General features: G+C 37.3%; 2 protein-coding genes across 12 annotated transcripts in view; one reads left to right on the top strand and one right to left on the bottom strand.

Annotated features, from left to right (window-relative positions):
* pde4dip (phosphodiesterase 4D interacting protein) overlaps positions 1-1,940 on the top strand; it is a 66,015-nt gene extending 64,075 nt beyond the window's left edge. For all 9 annotated transcript variants that reach the window (XM_084091153.1, XM_084091154.1, XM_084091156.1 and 6 more), the window contains one exon: positions 388-1,940. In XM_084091153.1, coding sequence (XP_083947279.1) covers positions 388-557 — 170 coding nt within the window. In that variant the 3' untranslated portion in view covers positions 558-1,940. The remainder of the gene's footprint in view (positions 1-387) is intronic.
* Positions 1,941-3,146: 1,206 nt separating this feature from the next.
* slc25a24 (solute carrier family 25 member 24) lies at positions 3,147-14,406 on the bottom strand. 3 transcript variants are annotated; one of them, XR_014603369.1, is made up of 11 exons: positions 13,998-14,406; positions 12,772-12,898; positions 12,389-12,476; positions 10,701-10,812; positions 8,576-8,734; positions 7,717-7,869; positions 7,024-7,131; positions 6,669-6,836; positions 4,253-4,403; positions 3,603-4,171; positions 3,147-3,566 (listed from the first exon to the last, which is right to left on the bottom strand). XR_014603369.1 is itself a non-coding variant. In XM_084090826.1 (10 exons), exons 1-10 carry the CDS (start codon positions 14,178-14,180, stop codon positions 3,990-3,992), a joined length of 1,431 nt encoding a protein of 476 aa, XP_083946952.1. In that variant the 5' UTR covers positions 14,181-14,406; the 3' UTR covers positions 3,147-3,989. The 3 variants fall into 3 exon arrangements, 1 of the variants encoding a protein (XP_083946952.1); XR_014603370.1 differs by having other exon boundaries at positions 3,147-3,558; positions 3,599-4,171; XM_084090826.1 differs by having other exon boundaries at positions 3,147-4,171.
* Positions 14,407-16,237: the final 1,831 nt, after the last annotated feature.

The following is a 16,237-nucleotide window of genomic DNA, read 5'->3' on the forward strand; positions in this document are numbered from 1 at the left end:
TTACTTTTCCCCCAAATTTTGAATGGTTGTATAACTTGCACTTTGAATAGTGTCTAAAAGATTTCACCTGCAGTATGAATGAAGCTTGTATGTCACAAAACAAAACACTTTCAATAAGTTCATTTGAACTCCAGTTCCTCCTCAGACGTTTATTGTGGCATTCTGGGTAATCCATCAGTCATATCACAACTAATCATGTCAGTCAGCTCATTTTTGTGTTCAATAGGCTAGTCAGATCTGACAATAAAGTAGTCATCACATAGTATGCTTCCCTCTCTTGGCTTGGAGGGAAACTACAGAACCAGTTTGTGTTTGTTTGTGCATTATTAGTGATTCCAAGTTTCTTATATAACATTATAATGACTCTTCCTGTCACTCTTTGTTCAGGTGAGGTCTCAGGAGCCTCCCTCAAATACGCCTCCTCTCTTGGTTGGAATTTCGTGACCCCTCATGCTCAGGATCAGCACAAAGTGATGACTGCCTCATGGCCGGCACAGGGGAGTGACGGACTACAGGTGTCCTCCAGACTGAGTGCTGCTGTCTCTCCCTGTCTCTGAGTGAATCAGTGTCATATTATTTCACCATAAAATGCATTAGATATCCTGGATTGTGTGTAGATCTATTAGTCAGTTTTATTTGCTACATAAGAACCACCAAAAAGCTCTCAAAGTTGCATTTGAGTAGATTAGTATTGTAGACGTATGGATTGGCAATCCATGTCTTTAACCAAAGCAACATCTTATGGGTTTATGTTTGGTGTTAAGGTTTATATTGAACCAGCAACATAATTAATGTGCAATTATAATACTACTGTGCGACCAGCGAGACCTGCTACACTGTAAATGAAAGTCACCCCCGGGACGAGCTGAAGATCGATGGTGCAATAATCTTTCAGTCAGCCTGCTACTGTAGTCTTGAAATGATACGTTTGTTTGTTCTGTGTTATTGCCAAAGTTTTAGTATGATGCTTTTAATGAACTTTTTTCCCTTTTTATTTTTATTTTTAATTTTCCATCCTTTTTTTTTTTTTCTTTTTTTTTTTTTTTACACAGTTTTTATTTAATCTTTTCTCTGTTTTATATTCATTCTCGTACTGGAGATTATTGATAATTTTTTTTCATTACCTTTTGGTTTTGGTCCCAAAAAAAAAGAGTTTTTTATATTTATATTTGCTGTATCAGCTCTTCTTGATGGACCATTTTGGATTTTTGTTTTAATGTTTTTGTTTTGTTTTTATTTACTTTGTTTTTTCGCTTTTCTCCCTCCATGATAGATTTGCAATGTCTGTAAATTGGTTCCTATGAGATAAATACTAAAGTGAAACATTATCTAAAGATAAGTTAACACTACTGAGTTAAATTATTATTGTGTTAGACACTATTATTATTATTATTGTGAGACTGGTCATAACTCTACACAACATGTGCATAGCTTTACTGTTCTTAACTGTATGTGGGTTTGAAAGAAAGCCTATTGCTCTTGCATGAACCACATAGCTTTACGCTGTGCAGTATTTCAGTATTCCAGTATTCCACAACCGTGCAAGAAGTCCTGGGGTTTCTGCTGTATTTGTCAACTGAACTGATGCCATTTTGTTTGTTCTGTATATTATGTTTGTTTATGAGAGTCCAGATTCAAAGCATAACGCATGGACACGTTATGATGAACTCCTGAGACAAAGGAGAGCTATGGGTCATTTCAGTTCAACTTGCACTCATTGTTCTATGACAATCAAATACTTCTCAGAGGTTTGTAATTTTGGACTATCAGTTTAAAATATTAGTAGCAATGCAATTTGATTTTAAATTTCCCTTTGTAAATTAATGTACATTGAGTGGGGGTTGTTAAAGAGAGTAAAATGCATGTGTATTTCAGGGAAAAGTGTGTGGAGGAAACTCTCAAAACAAAAAGGGACGATTTAATAAAAAGGGAATCATACACATGTCTCTCAGCATCATTTTTTTTTTGCCCATATTTCTTAAAATACTAAAAACCTAAAAGAATATTTATTTTAAAAAATATATATTTTCTTCATACATTTATACTTCTATTTAGAGATTTTTTATCTATAAAATAACTTTTCTCAATACATTAGTCTCAACAATACGTCTTTGTACCAGCAGATGGCACAATACAGCTATTTTAGAATTTCTACATTAAGACCTATGACATGCTTAATACATCAAGCATATTAGCCACATCGGTAATGAGGACGTAATTGAAAGCTTTTATCAGGAAGAATTCCTCTGTCCTGTTCAGTGTCCTGTATAATGTACTTGAATTATTCATAACAGCGTGCCGCTCAGTAAGTCTGAGTGAATCCAAACGAAATCAAACGCACTGCCACTGAGAAGGCCAGCTTTTGCGTCAGACTTGTGTAAGCCACTTCAGTTAACCATTCTCAAGTCTTTAATCCTTTTATCATTTGTTACATGGAGTTACAAGGGGTGACTTTTCATTTTGACCGTATCACGTTGTCAAGTTTACATTACTCCGAGTCCGACATAATTCAAAAGAACGTGAGCTATTCCACTACAAGGTAGCTCAATAGTTGAGTTGGGATGCATTTGTTTATGGATTCTTTTTCTTGAAAAATAAATAAATAAATGTATTCTGCTCGTAAAGGGTGCATTTATTTGATCAAAAACAGTAATGTATTATATTTTAATATTTAATTTACTCCTTTGATGGCAAAGCTGAATTTTCAATAGTGATTACTCAAGTCTTCAGTGTATAGGAAAAGACTAAACTGTAATAAAAAATACTAACAGAATTATTAAAGGGATAACGTTAGTTCACTCAAAACTGAAAATGTTGTCATCATTTACTCACCCTCATTGTTCAAAACCTGTATGAATTATTTCTTTATTCTGCTGAAGACTGTCGGTAACCATTAACTTCTACAGATTTTTTTCCCCTCATACTATGGAAGTCAATGGGGCCTGGGCCTTTTTGGTTGCCCATATTCTTCAAAATATCTTCTTTTGTGTTCAGCGGAAGGAAAAAATGGACACAATTTTCAGTTTTGGGTGAACTATCCCTTTAACATTTTAACATAAAATTCTTTACTGTCACTTTTAATTTAATGGTTTCTTACTAAAAAAAAAGTATTAATTTCTTTAAAATGTGCAATAAAACGCAACAAATTGTATTAAAATACAACCTTTAATGTAAACAAGGGTTTCAAAAATAACCAAACGTTGGGGATAAAAGGCAACACAAGTTAAAATAATTTTTCCAATGTAGAGTTGAGATGGAAAGGGACCCACACAGCACGATCGAACAATGAATGATATAAGGCACATTTAGCTCTTTTATGTGGGTTCCCATTTTGGATTGTTTCTCTGGTCCTTGTTTTACTGTGTATATATTTTTTTTTCACAGAATATACAGAAAAACTACTGACTGCAGTGTATAAAGACTTGAATACGGCCCAACCTAATTCACTTAAAAAATTGTACTCTGTATAATAAGGTATAATTACTTTATACTAAAAGGCTATCTATCTATCTATCTATCTATCTATCTATCTATCTATCTATCTATCTATCTATCTATCTATCTATCTATCTATCTATCTATCTATCTATCTATCTACCTACCTATCTATCTATCTATCGTAAAACAGCGACTGATACTGTATAGCATTATAGTGCACTGGCTCACAATGGCTTCAGTGTTCTGGTCAGATATTACATGACCACAACATGGTCACATGATAAAAGCATATAAATGGAAATTATTATCAGAATATTTCAGAAATTTATTAACTACACATAGGTACATTTTTATTTCTGTGTAAACATTTATTAGGTTGGGCCCCAACCTCAAGGCAAGACACCATCATGGCTTTTTCCAGAGTTGATATTTTAAACACTTTGGTTACTGAACAAAACGTTTTTTTCCCATCATGGAGGGTGTTTTTAAGTTGAGAGATGGTTAAAAGTTGTGCGTGTAAAACATGCAAGACTCTGTCATCCGAAAATTCATCATTTCGAGATGCCTAATCCAGACCTCATATACTCATACACCACATAGCTGATGCTGACAGCTGGGATCACTTTCATGAAGTTGGGCAAGATCCCACGGTACAGCCCGAAAAAGCCCTCGTTCTCCATGATCTTCTTCACTAACTTGGACATGGACACCTGCTCTGATCCCTCCATTGACGCTGGGAAGAATAAAAGGAAATGTTAGGCAAATCACAGTGCAAAAGCATAGATGAGGTGTGTATTCTGGCCTGAGTATTTACCTTGGGCCTGCATGCGTGTGCGGACCAGAGCGAGAGGGTAACTGGCCAACTGGCCGCATGTGCTGGAAATGGTCCCACAACCGAGAAGAACCAGCACTCCTGGGTTAGCAGTGTCTTTAGCATAGCGAGACAACCAGGCGTTCTTCAGGGTCTGTAGAAATAGAATGAATTAAATTATACATTTATTCATATTTTGCATTAAAATGCATGTCATCAAGTAAGAAGATAGCACAGACACGCCAGTCCCATATTGCGGAATTGGTATTTTTAAATAGACCTTTTCAAGGTCGAAGCAGGCTAGTTTTAGCAGCTCAACAGGTCAAATTAGCATGAGAGCACAATTCCAAAAATGTATGTCTTTAGTAAATCCTGACAGTAGTTTTTTTTTACATCAAAAGAGTACCTATTATATTTTTAGTACCCATTTATTAATACAATAAAACTGTCTAAATATTATATTTGTGCACTTCAGATAAAGTAAAAAAGCCGACTTACCTAGCCGACTATATTTATGAGAACTAAATTCACAAAAATGCAAACATCTGCCGCATTAATAAGTAGGTCACAAACCAGAAAAACTTGAAAATGCCTAGAGGTGTAACACCTAAGCTAAAAATACATAGCTGCATATTCAGGAACTGGGTTTATAGACTAACAATATAATCTTGAGCAGTGGTTCCCTGGTCCTGGAGAACCCTTAACACTGAACACATTAGTCCACTCATATAGTTGACTAGAGGGAGTGAATGAAAACGATTGCACGAATTCAGACACTTGAGTGTGCTGAAAGGGCACAGTTTGTGCTTGCAGTTTAATAATCATTTGTAAATACATCAGTCGTACACTAGTTTTTGCGGTGCATTGTGGGATTGAATCAGTCCACTTGATAACGTCCACTATGGTTTCGGATACCTCTATAAAAGGCTGTGCTCTCAAATAATGCCCTATTTAAGGGTATAGGGGGCGATTTCGGACACAGCCCTGGTCACTTCATACGTTTTCTCTAATTGAATAGCTATCTGATCGTGAAATGGCCAGGTGTAAATGCCCTCCTAAATGCTTTCGAGACGGATTTAAATTCGTTCACTCAAACCACTTAAGGAGGTTGTCTGAGACACATTCCACACGAAACTGGACAAGTGTAAATGCATCTGGTTATTGAAACCACATATGTAAATTTTACTCCTCCCAAAATGGTCAAAAATAAACCTGAGAGCTCATCATAGGTTATATGATGGCTTATAGCAAGATGTGACAGGGCTACTGCAACACGCATCGCCTCATATGAGTAGCTGAGTAACTCTTCAGCAAGCCGACATTTGAAACTGAACGTTTGGCGTCGCAGACGCTCATCACACAATCATCTTCATTAAAAGTAATGAGACAAATGATCTGACCAGTGCTGATGCTGCTCTCTCCTACTGCAGTCTTTGATCCTGAGATTAAAGGTGCTCTAAGCGATGTCACGCGTTTTTTAGGCCAAAATATTTTTTGTCACATACAGCAAACATCTCCTCACTATCCGCTAGCTGCCTGTCCCCTGAACACACTGTAAAAAAACGCGATCTCTGTAGACAGCCCAGGCTCCGCAAACGGCAAGAAAAACAAACTGGCCCAGCCTGGACCACGAAACATAACAAACAGTGTTCCAGCCAATAAACGACAAGAATGATTTGGGGGTAGGGGTTGGGGAGGTTTGTGCACGTGCACATGAAGGGGGGTGTGGGGAGTGGAGGAGAGAGAAGCATGAAGAGGGAAGTTAGCTAGAGGAGAGATGTCCTAGACAACGACATATAAAATATAAAAATGTATATTCTTGCGAATTTTGATATGGCCGACACACGACCAAAGAGACGACGTTCCGATGAACAAATAACAAAGAAGAGGGAAAATGAGAAGGAACGCATAAAGGTGTTCATAGCGTTCAAAAGGTGGCGAGAACTCCGCCGGCAGAAGGGCTTCCAATCTGAAATTCAGGTGGCTCTGTTTTTACTGGACAGGTGTGTAAATCCAGTTTGGTTTTTCTAAATGGTTCATGACTGTTTCAGGAAGCACGGAAGGGAGGGGGAGGGGATTGGATGAGGAGGAGGGAGGGTCGAGCTAGCCTCCGTTTTGTTTGACAATACTTTGAACGTCAACAAGAAGTGACTTCACCCAACATCGCTTAGAGCACATTTAAATAGTTGGCGTGAACTCCGTTAAATTTGCATATAGCATGTTAATTGAAGAACGGATTCATATAAGTTTTGTGGAGGCACATTTATGGGGCCAAGTGAAAATGGAACAGTTTTATGAATCCGATCAGTAAAAACACATGAAGTGACCAGGTGTAAATAGGCCCTGGGGGTATTCCACGACCAGGATTGAGAACCACTGATCTTGAGGTATTTCATAGTGTTTCAGAGTTTGTCCTCACCTCATACACTGCTAAATCTATTCCAGCATACGGAATAATTCCAATGATGTTGGGCACATAGCCTTTATAAAAGGCCTTCACACCCTCCTTCTTCATAATCTTCTTAGCACAGTCAAACATTCCAGAATACTGTCCGGTCTTCCTCAGAGTAAGTCTGGTCTTCAATACCTACAATTTAAAAGAGTTAAAACATTCATAATCATTTACCTGAAGATGGGCACCATGTGTCATTATTGCCACTGAGCACAGTTCATTTTAAATGGTCAATATTGGAGCCACGATATATATATATATAGACATCTTTATAAGTCTTCACTTTCTTCAAAGAACATCATATAGAAACATAATTTCTCACCTCCATTGGGTAGATGGCCGTCTGAGCGGTCGCGCCGGCCAGAGATCCAGCAATGAACCTCTCATGTGACTGGACTTTCCCACCATCACTGGCCAGCAGCCTCTTGTACTGTCAAAGCACAACACAAAACACATTATGCAAGACTGAATTACTGATGGGAAAGCTCATCCAAGCAAAGCTGAGATGGGTTTAAAACAATCGGCTCTCTTTTCATTAGGTAAAGGAAAAGCGATCTTCTCCATTGCAATTATCGTCTGTCCTCCACACCGGATTACCAGTCCAGGGTTTTGTGAATGACTGCTGTTAAAATAGCTCTCACTGACACGCTGCTTGTGTAAAACACTTAAGCAATGTCACGAGTATATGACCCGTAATCACAGCCGTGTTGATATTCAGTAAAACAGTTTTATAATCTACAAATTAATTTTGAGGAACTGACATTTTCGCGCACAATATTGGCTAGTTATTTTGCTTATTCTAGCTTCACCAAGAAAAATGATATCACAAAGACAAAAAACAAAGATTGTGGCAAAGAAAAATGCAAAAGTGGAAGTGGTTTTCAGTGTTTGTGGGTTTCTTGGCAATCTGGGTTTCTCAGTGTCACATTTGGCAATCACACCATCTCTAAACCGACAGATATATTCAGAGCATCTGTCTGAGTATTATTTGTTCATTTAGAGAGTGTTTTCTCACCTGCTCATACGCCATGAACTTGATTGAAGTTTCTGGAGCGATTTTTATGACGTTGACTCCATTACCTCTCCACAGAGAGGCCACGCCCCCTTCTCTAATCATCTTCTTGAATCCGCCCACCAGACTGATTTTGTTGGTTTTCGAGGAATGAACCTATGAAAAGTATAGATTTAATGACTCGTTACACCATTCAATTAAATAATAAGTTAATTACATGAAATTCAGCAGTAGACCAGTGTTATTTTACTATTATTTATATACTATTATAGTATTTTTTTATTAATACAACTATAATATTTTTAAATTAACTGAAAAAATAAAAAATAAAAGTTTTAGTTTTAGTAATTTTGTTATGAGCTTTAGCCTTTTTTTTAACTACTTAGCTGCAATTTATTTTTATTCCAGTCTTAATTTTAGTAAAACTTAAATTTTACTAAATCTCAATATTCCTTTCAAGTAAATATTAACTACATTAAATATATTGTGATATTCATCAGCCAATTCAAATATCAGTTGATCATTAATTTTATTATCTCACAGAATTGTATTTCTCAAGTAAATTTCTCACTGACATGCTGCTTGTCACAAAAACATTATAATCATGTCGTGTTGATATTCAGTAAAACAGTTCTATAATATACTAGTTAATATTGAGTAATTGACATTTCACATACAATATGGTAAGATTATTGAATATCTATTCTCTGAAAAACTATTTTTTTATTGCCTCTCAGAATTTTATTTCTCAAGTAAAAGTATCTTGTTTTATGGATGTGTACATATTTTTACTAGAAATAATATTGATAAGGAAAACTATGTTGAAGTGCAAATTTGGGGTTTTAGAAAATCTGAACTGCACCTGCATGAAGACTTTCATTCTGTCCAGGGGGGCGGTTCCTGTTCGAGAGATCGCCCCTGCCACGGCCCCGGAAACAAGCTGCCTCCACCAGACGCCAGTGGTCTTCTCCTCCTCAGTGAACTCATCTGGAATGCTTAGACTGTCACCTATATCCAACACCTAGCACACAATAGAGGTAAAGTTAGTTCCTAACCAGCTATCCTGCAGAGTAACTAACCAAACCATACTGAATCCTGTATTGACTTAAAAAATAGTGTTGGATTGAAATATGAAAACAATATCCTGTTACTGTTTTGTGACTGGTCATATACAGTAATATGCAAAGAATATGAAAATAGGCAGACATCAGGGATGCAATATAACAGTTTATGTGTGAAAGCTGCAGTGTTAAGCAGAATGTACATGGGCCGCTTTGCTGGACCAACTCTGACCTTTAACCTTTCACACTGCACAGCTACTGACTCCCTGAAGATTTATCGTTCGTAAGAGACAATAGTCAAAATAAAGCTCAAAAGGGTTATCAAGTCTTAAGTTACACCGAAGGGGGTTAAATTGTATAATATTACATTTCTACTAATCACACATCTACTTTGCACCTAATTCATAAGACATATCCCATCCAACCTGTACTTAATTACAACCTAGCTCCTAATCCAAGTTAGTGTAATTAATGTCATCATCACCGTCATCTTATGTAATATATCAGTACTGCATCACAGACTTGAACAGGCAACACTATCTTTATTAAAGGGTTAGTTCACCCAAAAATAAAAGTTATGTCATCATTTACTCACCCTTATGTCATTCCAAACTTGTAAGACTTTATTTTTTCTACAGAACACAAAGGAAGATATTTTGTAGAAAACTGTTTTGGTTCCCCTTGACTTTCTATTGTATTTTTTTGTCCATTTAATGAAAGTCAATGGGAACCGAAAATGTTTGGTTACCGACATCTTTCAAAATATCATCTTTTACGTTCCACAGAAGAAAGAAAATCATAAAGGTTTGTAATGGCACGGAGGTAAATAAATGACAAATTTTTGAATAAATTACAAATACAACCTTCATATATTTTTTGTTAACTATGTCATTTTGAAACGGAAATTAAGCTATTTGGAAACAAAATATACCACAATAGCATATTTTCACATTCATATCTTTATATCATAATATGGAGGATACAGCTCAGTGGGCCAAAGCTGCTTTGGCCTCTATGAAATAATGCGGATCAGAGGACCTACCATATCTACATCCATCACATATATAGCTTCTTCATCCTCAAAATCAAAGATGAGCCATTTCCCCTCGTGCTCCTGCAGCAAAGCCATGCTGAACCTCTGCTGCCAGCTCATTTGATACCAGCCGTAGATGCTACAACGAAGATGGTTCACCATCTATTGGTTCACCTGCTCTCCTTACAATGTTACAGTACCGGTTCACTCATCAACATCACTGCACTTCCATCAGTCCAGCAGTCAGATGACGAGCACATCCAGGGATAATCCCAGTACAGGACAGTCTTAAATTAGCTTTGCTGCAATTGGCTGTAACGACTCTCCCTAAACCTGCACTGCTCAAAAATCTGTGTGATTCACACGCTTATTTTAAATCTTAAAACTTAAGTCAACCCGAAAATATTTTAGATAGAAATAACCAGAAACATTGTATTATTTTAATTTTTAAAATGGAAAAAAAAAGTTAATTAATCAGTAGTAATTATAATTAGCTTCATTTAAAAACAATATAAGTCTGTGGTATGTCCTCATTTATATAGTAAACGTGTGTGTGCAAGAGTTGTCTTAAACATTAGTATTAGTGTGACTTTTGTTAACATTTGACACTTAATCAGTTAAGAGACTCCTTATCCTTCCTGCTCTCAACACTTTTCCCATGATTTCCCAATCCTGCCCACTCACAGAGGGATATAAATGGCTGGCCAAGCTGATTAAAGGGCTACCTAGCTGTGTGCCTGACTAGACAACTGAAAGGCCGTCTGACCAGTCAATGACATGTGACTGTTTGACTAAACAAAGCCAGGCCGTCACCATAGCATTTAGTGTTCATCCTAATAACTGATACCTGATGAATGTGATATGCAATATCTGAGTTTTTTTGTGGAACTTACAGTGGAGTGTTTCCAGTAGCGTATGATTTCCTGAAGGTTATCTGCTGGGTTGAAGAGAAAATGTTCCCTCCATTCATTCCAATCCAGAGACATAGTTCCATCCACATCAATACTGGAGAACAAAGGTCAAATGAGAGAAGACAAGTAGGTCTGGAGAACAATGTTCTATGTGATAAAGTTCCCATGGAGCTTAATGGGTGAATCAATTGAAATTGTCAATGAAATAAGAAAGGTCTTATTTCAGCATATACATACATACATATTACATACATTAATACATACATATATATGAACATATACTTTTTTTATCACAAAGAAAACAAAGCCTTTTGTGGGCCTTTTTGTGGACAATTTTTTGTGAGATTGTTATACTTGCATGTTTTTTTTATAATATGAAAATTATTGTCTTTTAATTATATAGGGACTAGGGAAATATAGGGACTTTTTGTTCCCTTTCAAACCATTACTAATCTTTTTTTCCTGCATGATAATCATAGATTTTCCCAAGAAACTCTGTCTTTCTCTGCAGTACTTTTATCAGCTAACTAACTAGACTGAGCATGAGCATTTCACAAGCAAAGACCAGCATATTGTGGAGTTCACTAATCACTGACAACACAAATCAGTTGCAAAGACTTACATACATTTTACATAAAAGCCTGTTCACAATTAAATAAAGGCCTGTTCGCATTAAAGTGAGAGGAATCTTTATGGTCCAGTGATTTTTAGGGCCCTATTTTAACGATCTGAAACGCAAGTATCAAACGCGAAACGGATCTCGGCGCAAATCTAAAATGGGTTGGTCTGAAGTAGCTACATTACTCATAGGTGTGGTTTGGGCGTGACGTGAAATAAACCAATCAGAGCATCATCTCACATTCCCTTTAAGAGCAGGCGCGCTTGTTCCATGGCGGATTGCTATTATAATGGTGGATTTGCCAGGCGCATGCCAGGAGCGGTTCACAGCCGAGGAGACCGACGTTCTCGTCAGGGGCATAAAAGACAGAGAAGTGACATTGTATGGGGATGGGAGAAACCCACCCAAATTAGCTTCGGTTAAACAGGCATATAATAATTTGGGCAAATGTGTAAGCTAGATTTATGCCTATTTTTTCACATCTTCATGGACACCACAATGATTTCCCTCATGTGGAATATTTTTCCTTGTAATTATGTATGGTTTGTAAAAATGTCAACTGCTGCGTCTGTGTGTAGATGAGAGAAGCAAAGTGTATGCTCGTTGTGCACACGCTACATTATGGCCAAGCATGCGCCCTTAAAATAGCATCTGAACGCGCCACTGAAAACGTGCCACTGACTTTAGGCTAGGTTTTTCCTGGTCTGTGGCGGAATTGTTTTCTAGAACTGCAAAATAGCACCAGGGAACGTTTGCGCCGGAACACGCTGCCTCTTTTCGCTGAACCGCCCCCCGGAGCACAAGTTCATTCCTTAATTTACCAACGTGCGTCTGTGGAGGGAAAAGTCTGCTGTGCGTCGGGTGCAAAATAGGAATGATACATACGTCGGTGTACAAAGTCAATTGCGCTGGGTGCAAGATAGGCCCCTATGTCTATATTGCTATAAATTAAGTCTTGGATGAATTTTGATCATGTGTGAACAGACATTTCATCTAAATTTTTGTTTCACTTTTTCATTTAGTTTTTGGTGAGAATAGGCCTTAGGAGTACCTGTGGAGGATCTTCTCTGCATCTTGATCTGTCAAGTTTATGCCAATGTCTTTAAGTGACTGCTGAATCTCTTTGGCATCAATGCGACCTGCATACGCAAATAATGTTGTTAATTAATGTTTATTTTGTGATCAACAAAAGCAGAATGTACAAGTTTTCAATTTGACTCCAAGTTAGACCTTCAGAATACACACTGTTTCAAAGCTTCTTTACAGTCATACTGTTAAGTCTATAATGCCTTAATGCTTTAACATAGAGTGGTTTTAAGGCTAGGTGATATGGCAAATAATGGTATAGTTGATCACATTAATCCAATGGTCCAAAAGTTCTTCAAAATTAGTCATCAAAGGAGAGCAAAAACATACAGTATACTTTAATCTTACCATCCTCATTTTTATCCAGACTCTTGAAGGTCAATCTGAGTTTTTTCTCATGTTCTTTCAGATACTTTGAAAACTCCTCAAAGTCCAGCCCCTCATCCTTATCAGTATCTCCAGAGGCAACAATTTTCTGTAAGAGAAAAACATAACATGAGGTTCCTGAAAATGTCCATCACTGAGTTAAAGAAACTCTGTACTGTATCTGTAACAAAATATACAATACAAACATCATTTGCACATTGTAAAGATTCTGTTAAAGATATAAATCCAACGGAAACCATAATTTGTTTAATAAGATAAAACATTGCACATTTACTCCTCATTTTCATATTCAAACACTGCCACCCAGTGTTGTCATTTACGTGCAATTATAAACTTCTACACACTTCAGTATAACGCAGAAATGTTACCTACATTTCTGCGTTATACTGAAGTGTGTAGAAGTTAATAATTTGAATACAAATCATATGAGCAACAAATGATCACTCAAATCAGGATAACTATTATAAACCCCATTTAAGGGACCTGATGAGTTTGCTGGAATACTGCTCTGTCTTGGAACTTTGATACAGTGAGACTCATTTTCTTAGGCAAGGTGGGGTTATATCAGCTGTCTCAGGTGTTAGGAATGTCAAGGGATAATGGAATGTGGGTTATAGATGAGCAGTATAGGAGTGTCTTTACCCACCCTTTTGCTTTAAGTGCACTTCATTGCAAATGACAGGAAATGGCATAACCTATGTGACTGGAAAACCCTATTTGAAAGGAATTCCTATTTGGGGGGGGATGTTGAGGCAAAAAGCTATTATCTTCTAACGTTACTCCCTGTTGTCAAAGTTTGGCTACTTCTATGTGCAATAAATGTAAAAAGCATGAGTATATTATTTACTCCGATCTCTGAATAGTATCAAATGTCAATAGAAGAGGAAGAAGAAGAGGAGGAGGATATGGGCTGGCACTAAATGCATAATTTCTCATCGTTTATTTGAACTACTACTACTAATAGCATTTTCTAATAATGGTTCGGCTAAGAAGCATGTATTATTTATTTGCATTTTTACATCAAACAAAATGGTGGATTTTTCTTAGTAGTAAATTTCCCTAGCACGCGAACAATATGCTAAACAGCCTGTCAACGTGGTTAAGGTGGTTTATGTTGCACCCAATACGCAGAGCCATAACAACAAACAGAACCACAGAAATGCAGTGAGCCAGAGAACTGGAATTACCTGCGCTTCTCCTTTGCCCATAGAGAAGCCCATAGCTGCCAGGCCCGTCTTGAGCTCAGAAACATCCACTTTCCCATCTTTATTAACATCCAACTTCTCAAACAACTCCGCGAAACTTTTCGTGTTGTCCTCCTCCAAACAATGCGAATCGGTGAACACGAATTTCCTTATAAGCTGAAACATGATGAACTGCGATGTGTACAGTTTTTATATTTTTGTACGCACGGGATCCAAAGATTGCAGGAAAACTGCGGAAGAACAACAGATGTTGCCTGGCACCGGAGAAAACAGACCCTCCCTTAACGTATGTCAGACTATCGTAGTCATTCTTTTATTGCCACTATCTCTTGAAACTCTCAAGGCTGTATTATTAATATGTAGGCGTTTCAGACTGAGTTGGGCTAAGAAGGAGGGACTAGAATTACTGGGGGTTATTATTTCCCTACGGTGCCTTCTCATTTTAGACGGACACACCCAAATGTACACAAGCTCAAGCCAGCCGAAGGTTTTTTTCGTTCATTTTCTATTTGACTCACTGTGTCAAGAATTACGTAACAGAGGCTGCATTTAGTAATTAATGCTCAACTTCCCATTTTTCATGGCACTATAGGCTGTAATACATCCTATACACATATAGCCGATAGATAGATAGACAGACAGACAGAGGTTCCCAACCTTTTTTACTCCAAATCAATACTGCAAGCCCCTCCCCCTCTCTCCTTTTTTTATTCACAAAAACATTTGTATTCTAGTGGGGGTTTTTTACTCCATGTTATTATTTTTTAAACAAAAGAAATTCAAGATAGATTTAAACCTTCAGTGTTATTTTTTGCAAATATACTTTGCAGACATTCTTTACAACTTAAAAGTACTTGCTCGGTTCAACCTGCAATACCAAACAAGACCACAGGGAGATGGCAAATGACTGAATATAGCCAGGCTATACGGATCCATTCTGAATTATTAAACAACAAAATACAACTGAAAAATAAAAACAAAACATTCTGAATGTGTATGGAAACTCAGCGATCTGAAGGCGGGTCGATGTTATAAGTGAACAGTTCCTCTTATAGAACAAGCAAACGTGTCTATGTTTGCAGCGTCTGATGCCCATGTGTACTGCTAGGCCTAACGTTACATAAACACCACACTGATCCTCACAAACTTCTCTAAAACACGCTTCTTCGGCGAGCATCCGTTAAAAATACCCACAGTACATTAATTTTGACAACTACGCGAATATATTGAACTGTGTTCAAGCAGAAATACGACGATAAAGCGATCAGTGGGCCGAGAGCGCACATACACGGTTTGCGCATAAGTTAATAACGGACTCGCGCGTGCCAAATGTACGACTCCTGTATGTCACTGTAATTTTGTCTGTCTTTACCTTCATTACAGCGGTTGGGTGTTTTGCATGGTGTTTTGAGCCGCCGTTCAGTCTGTATTTCTCACAGCACCATGAGAAACGGCTTGGGTTGTGGTTGGGCTGCTCCGAAACAATCACGGAATTACGAGAGAGGTGGTGCTTTGTTTTAATTTATTTCATTAATTAAAAAAATTACTAATAAAAAAAATAATTAATTATATTAATATATTTAAATTATTTTGAGTTATCTTGCGGCCCCCCTGGAGGATCATTGAGGCCCCCTAGTGGGCCGCGCCCAACAGGTTGAAAACCACTGAGATAGATAGATAGATAGATAGATAGATAGATAGATAGATTGTGCAATGCATAATCAGTTTAGTGTTGCACAGCTGCAGAAACAAATCCCTAGATCAGCCTAAATATAGAAAGTTACTGCTGTGGTCAGATATGAATGGGGTAAATATAGCTTCAAAAGACTGCATAGCAATTATTATAATTGCAGTACAAGTTTCTGATATCACGTAGGACATAAATGATAGTAGCTGATGGCCAGAGGCAATTCTGAAACATTCACAGGCTACTGGGATTACTCTATTAACTTACAATGACACTTTTATGATATTCATAACAGTCGCTTACTGTATTTTTCTGACAAGATAATTTCAACAAAAAAATATTGTAATATAATGTTATTTATATTACATTATATTACAATATTTATATCACACAATAAGCCTTATAAGACAAAACATACTACTACAGGGATCATCCGATTCTGAACCTATGTTCTGAACACTAGAGGTCCTCCAGTGTGTGCTTCAGAAGCAGAAGCTGTAGCAAAGTGCCTGACAACTTTACGACAACTGTACTT

The sequence above is a fragment of the Abramis brama genome (assembly GCF_963993115.1).
Source record: "Abramis brama genome assembly, chromosome: 18".
In the NCBI taxonomy this organism is placed as follows: domain Eukaryota; kingdom Metazoa; phylum Chordata; class Actinopteri; order Cypriniformes; family Leuciscidae; genus Abramis; species Abramis brama.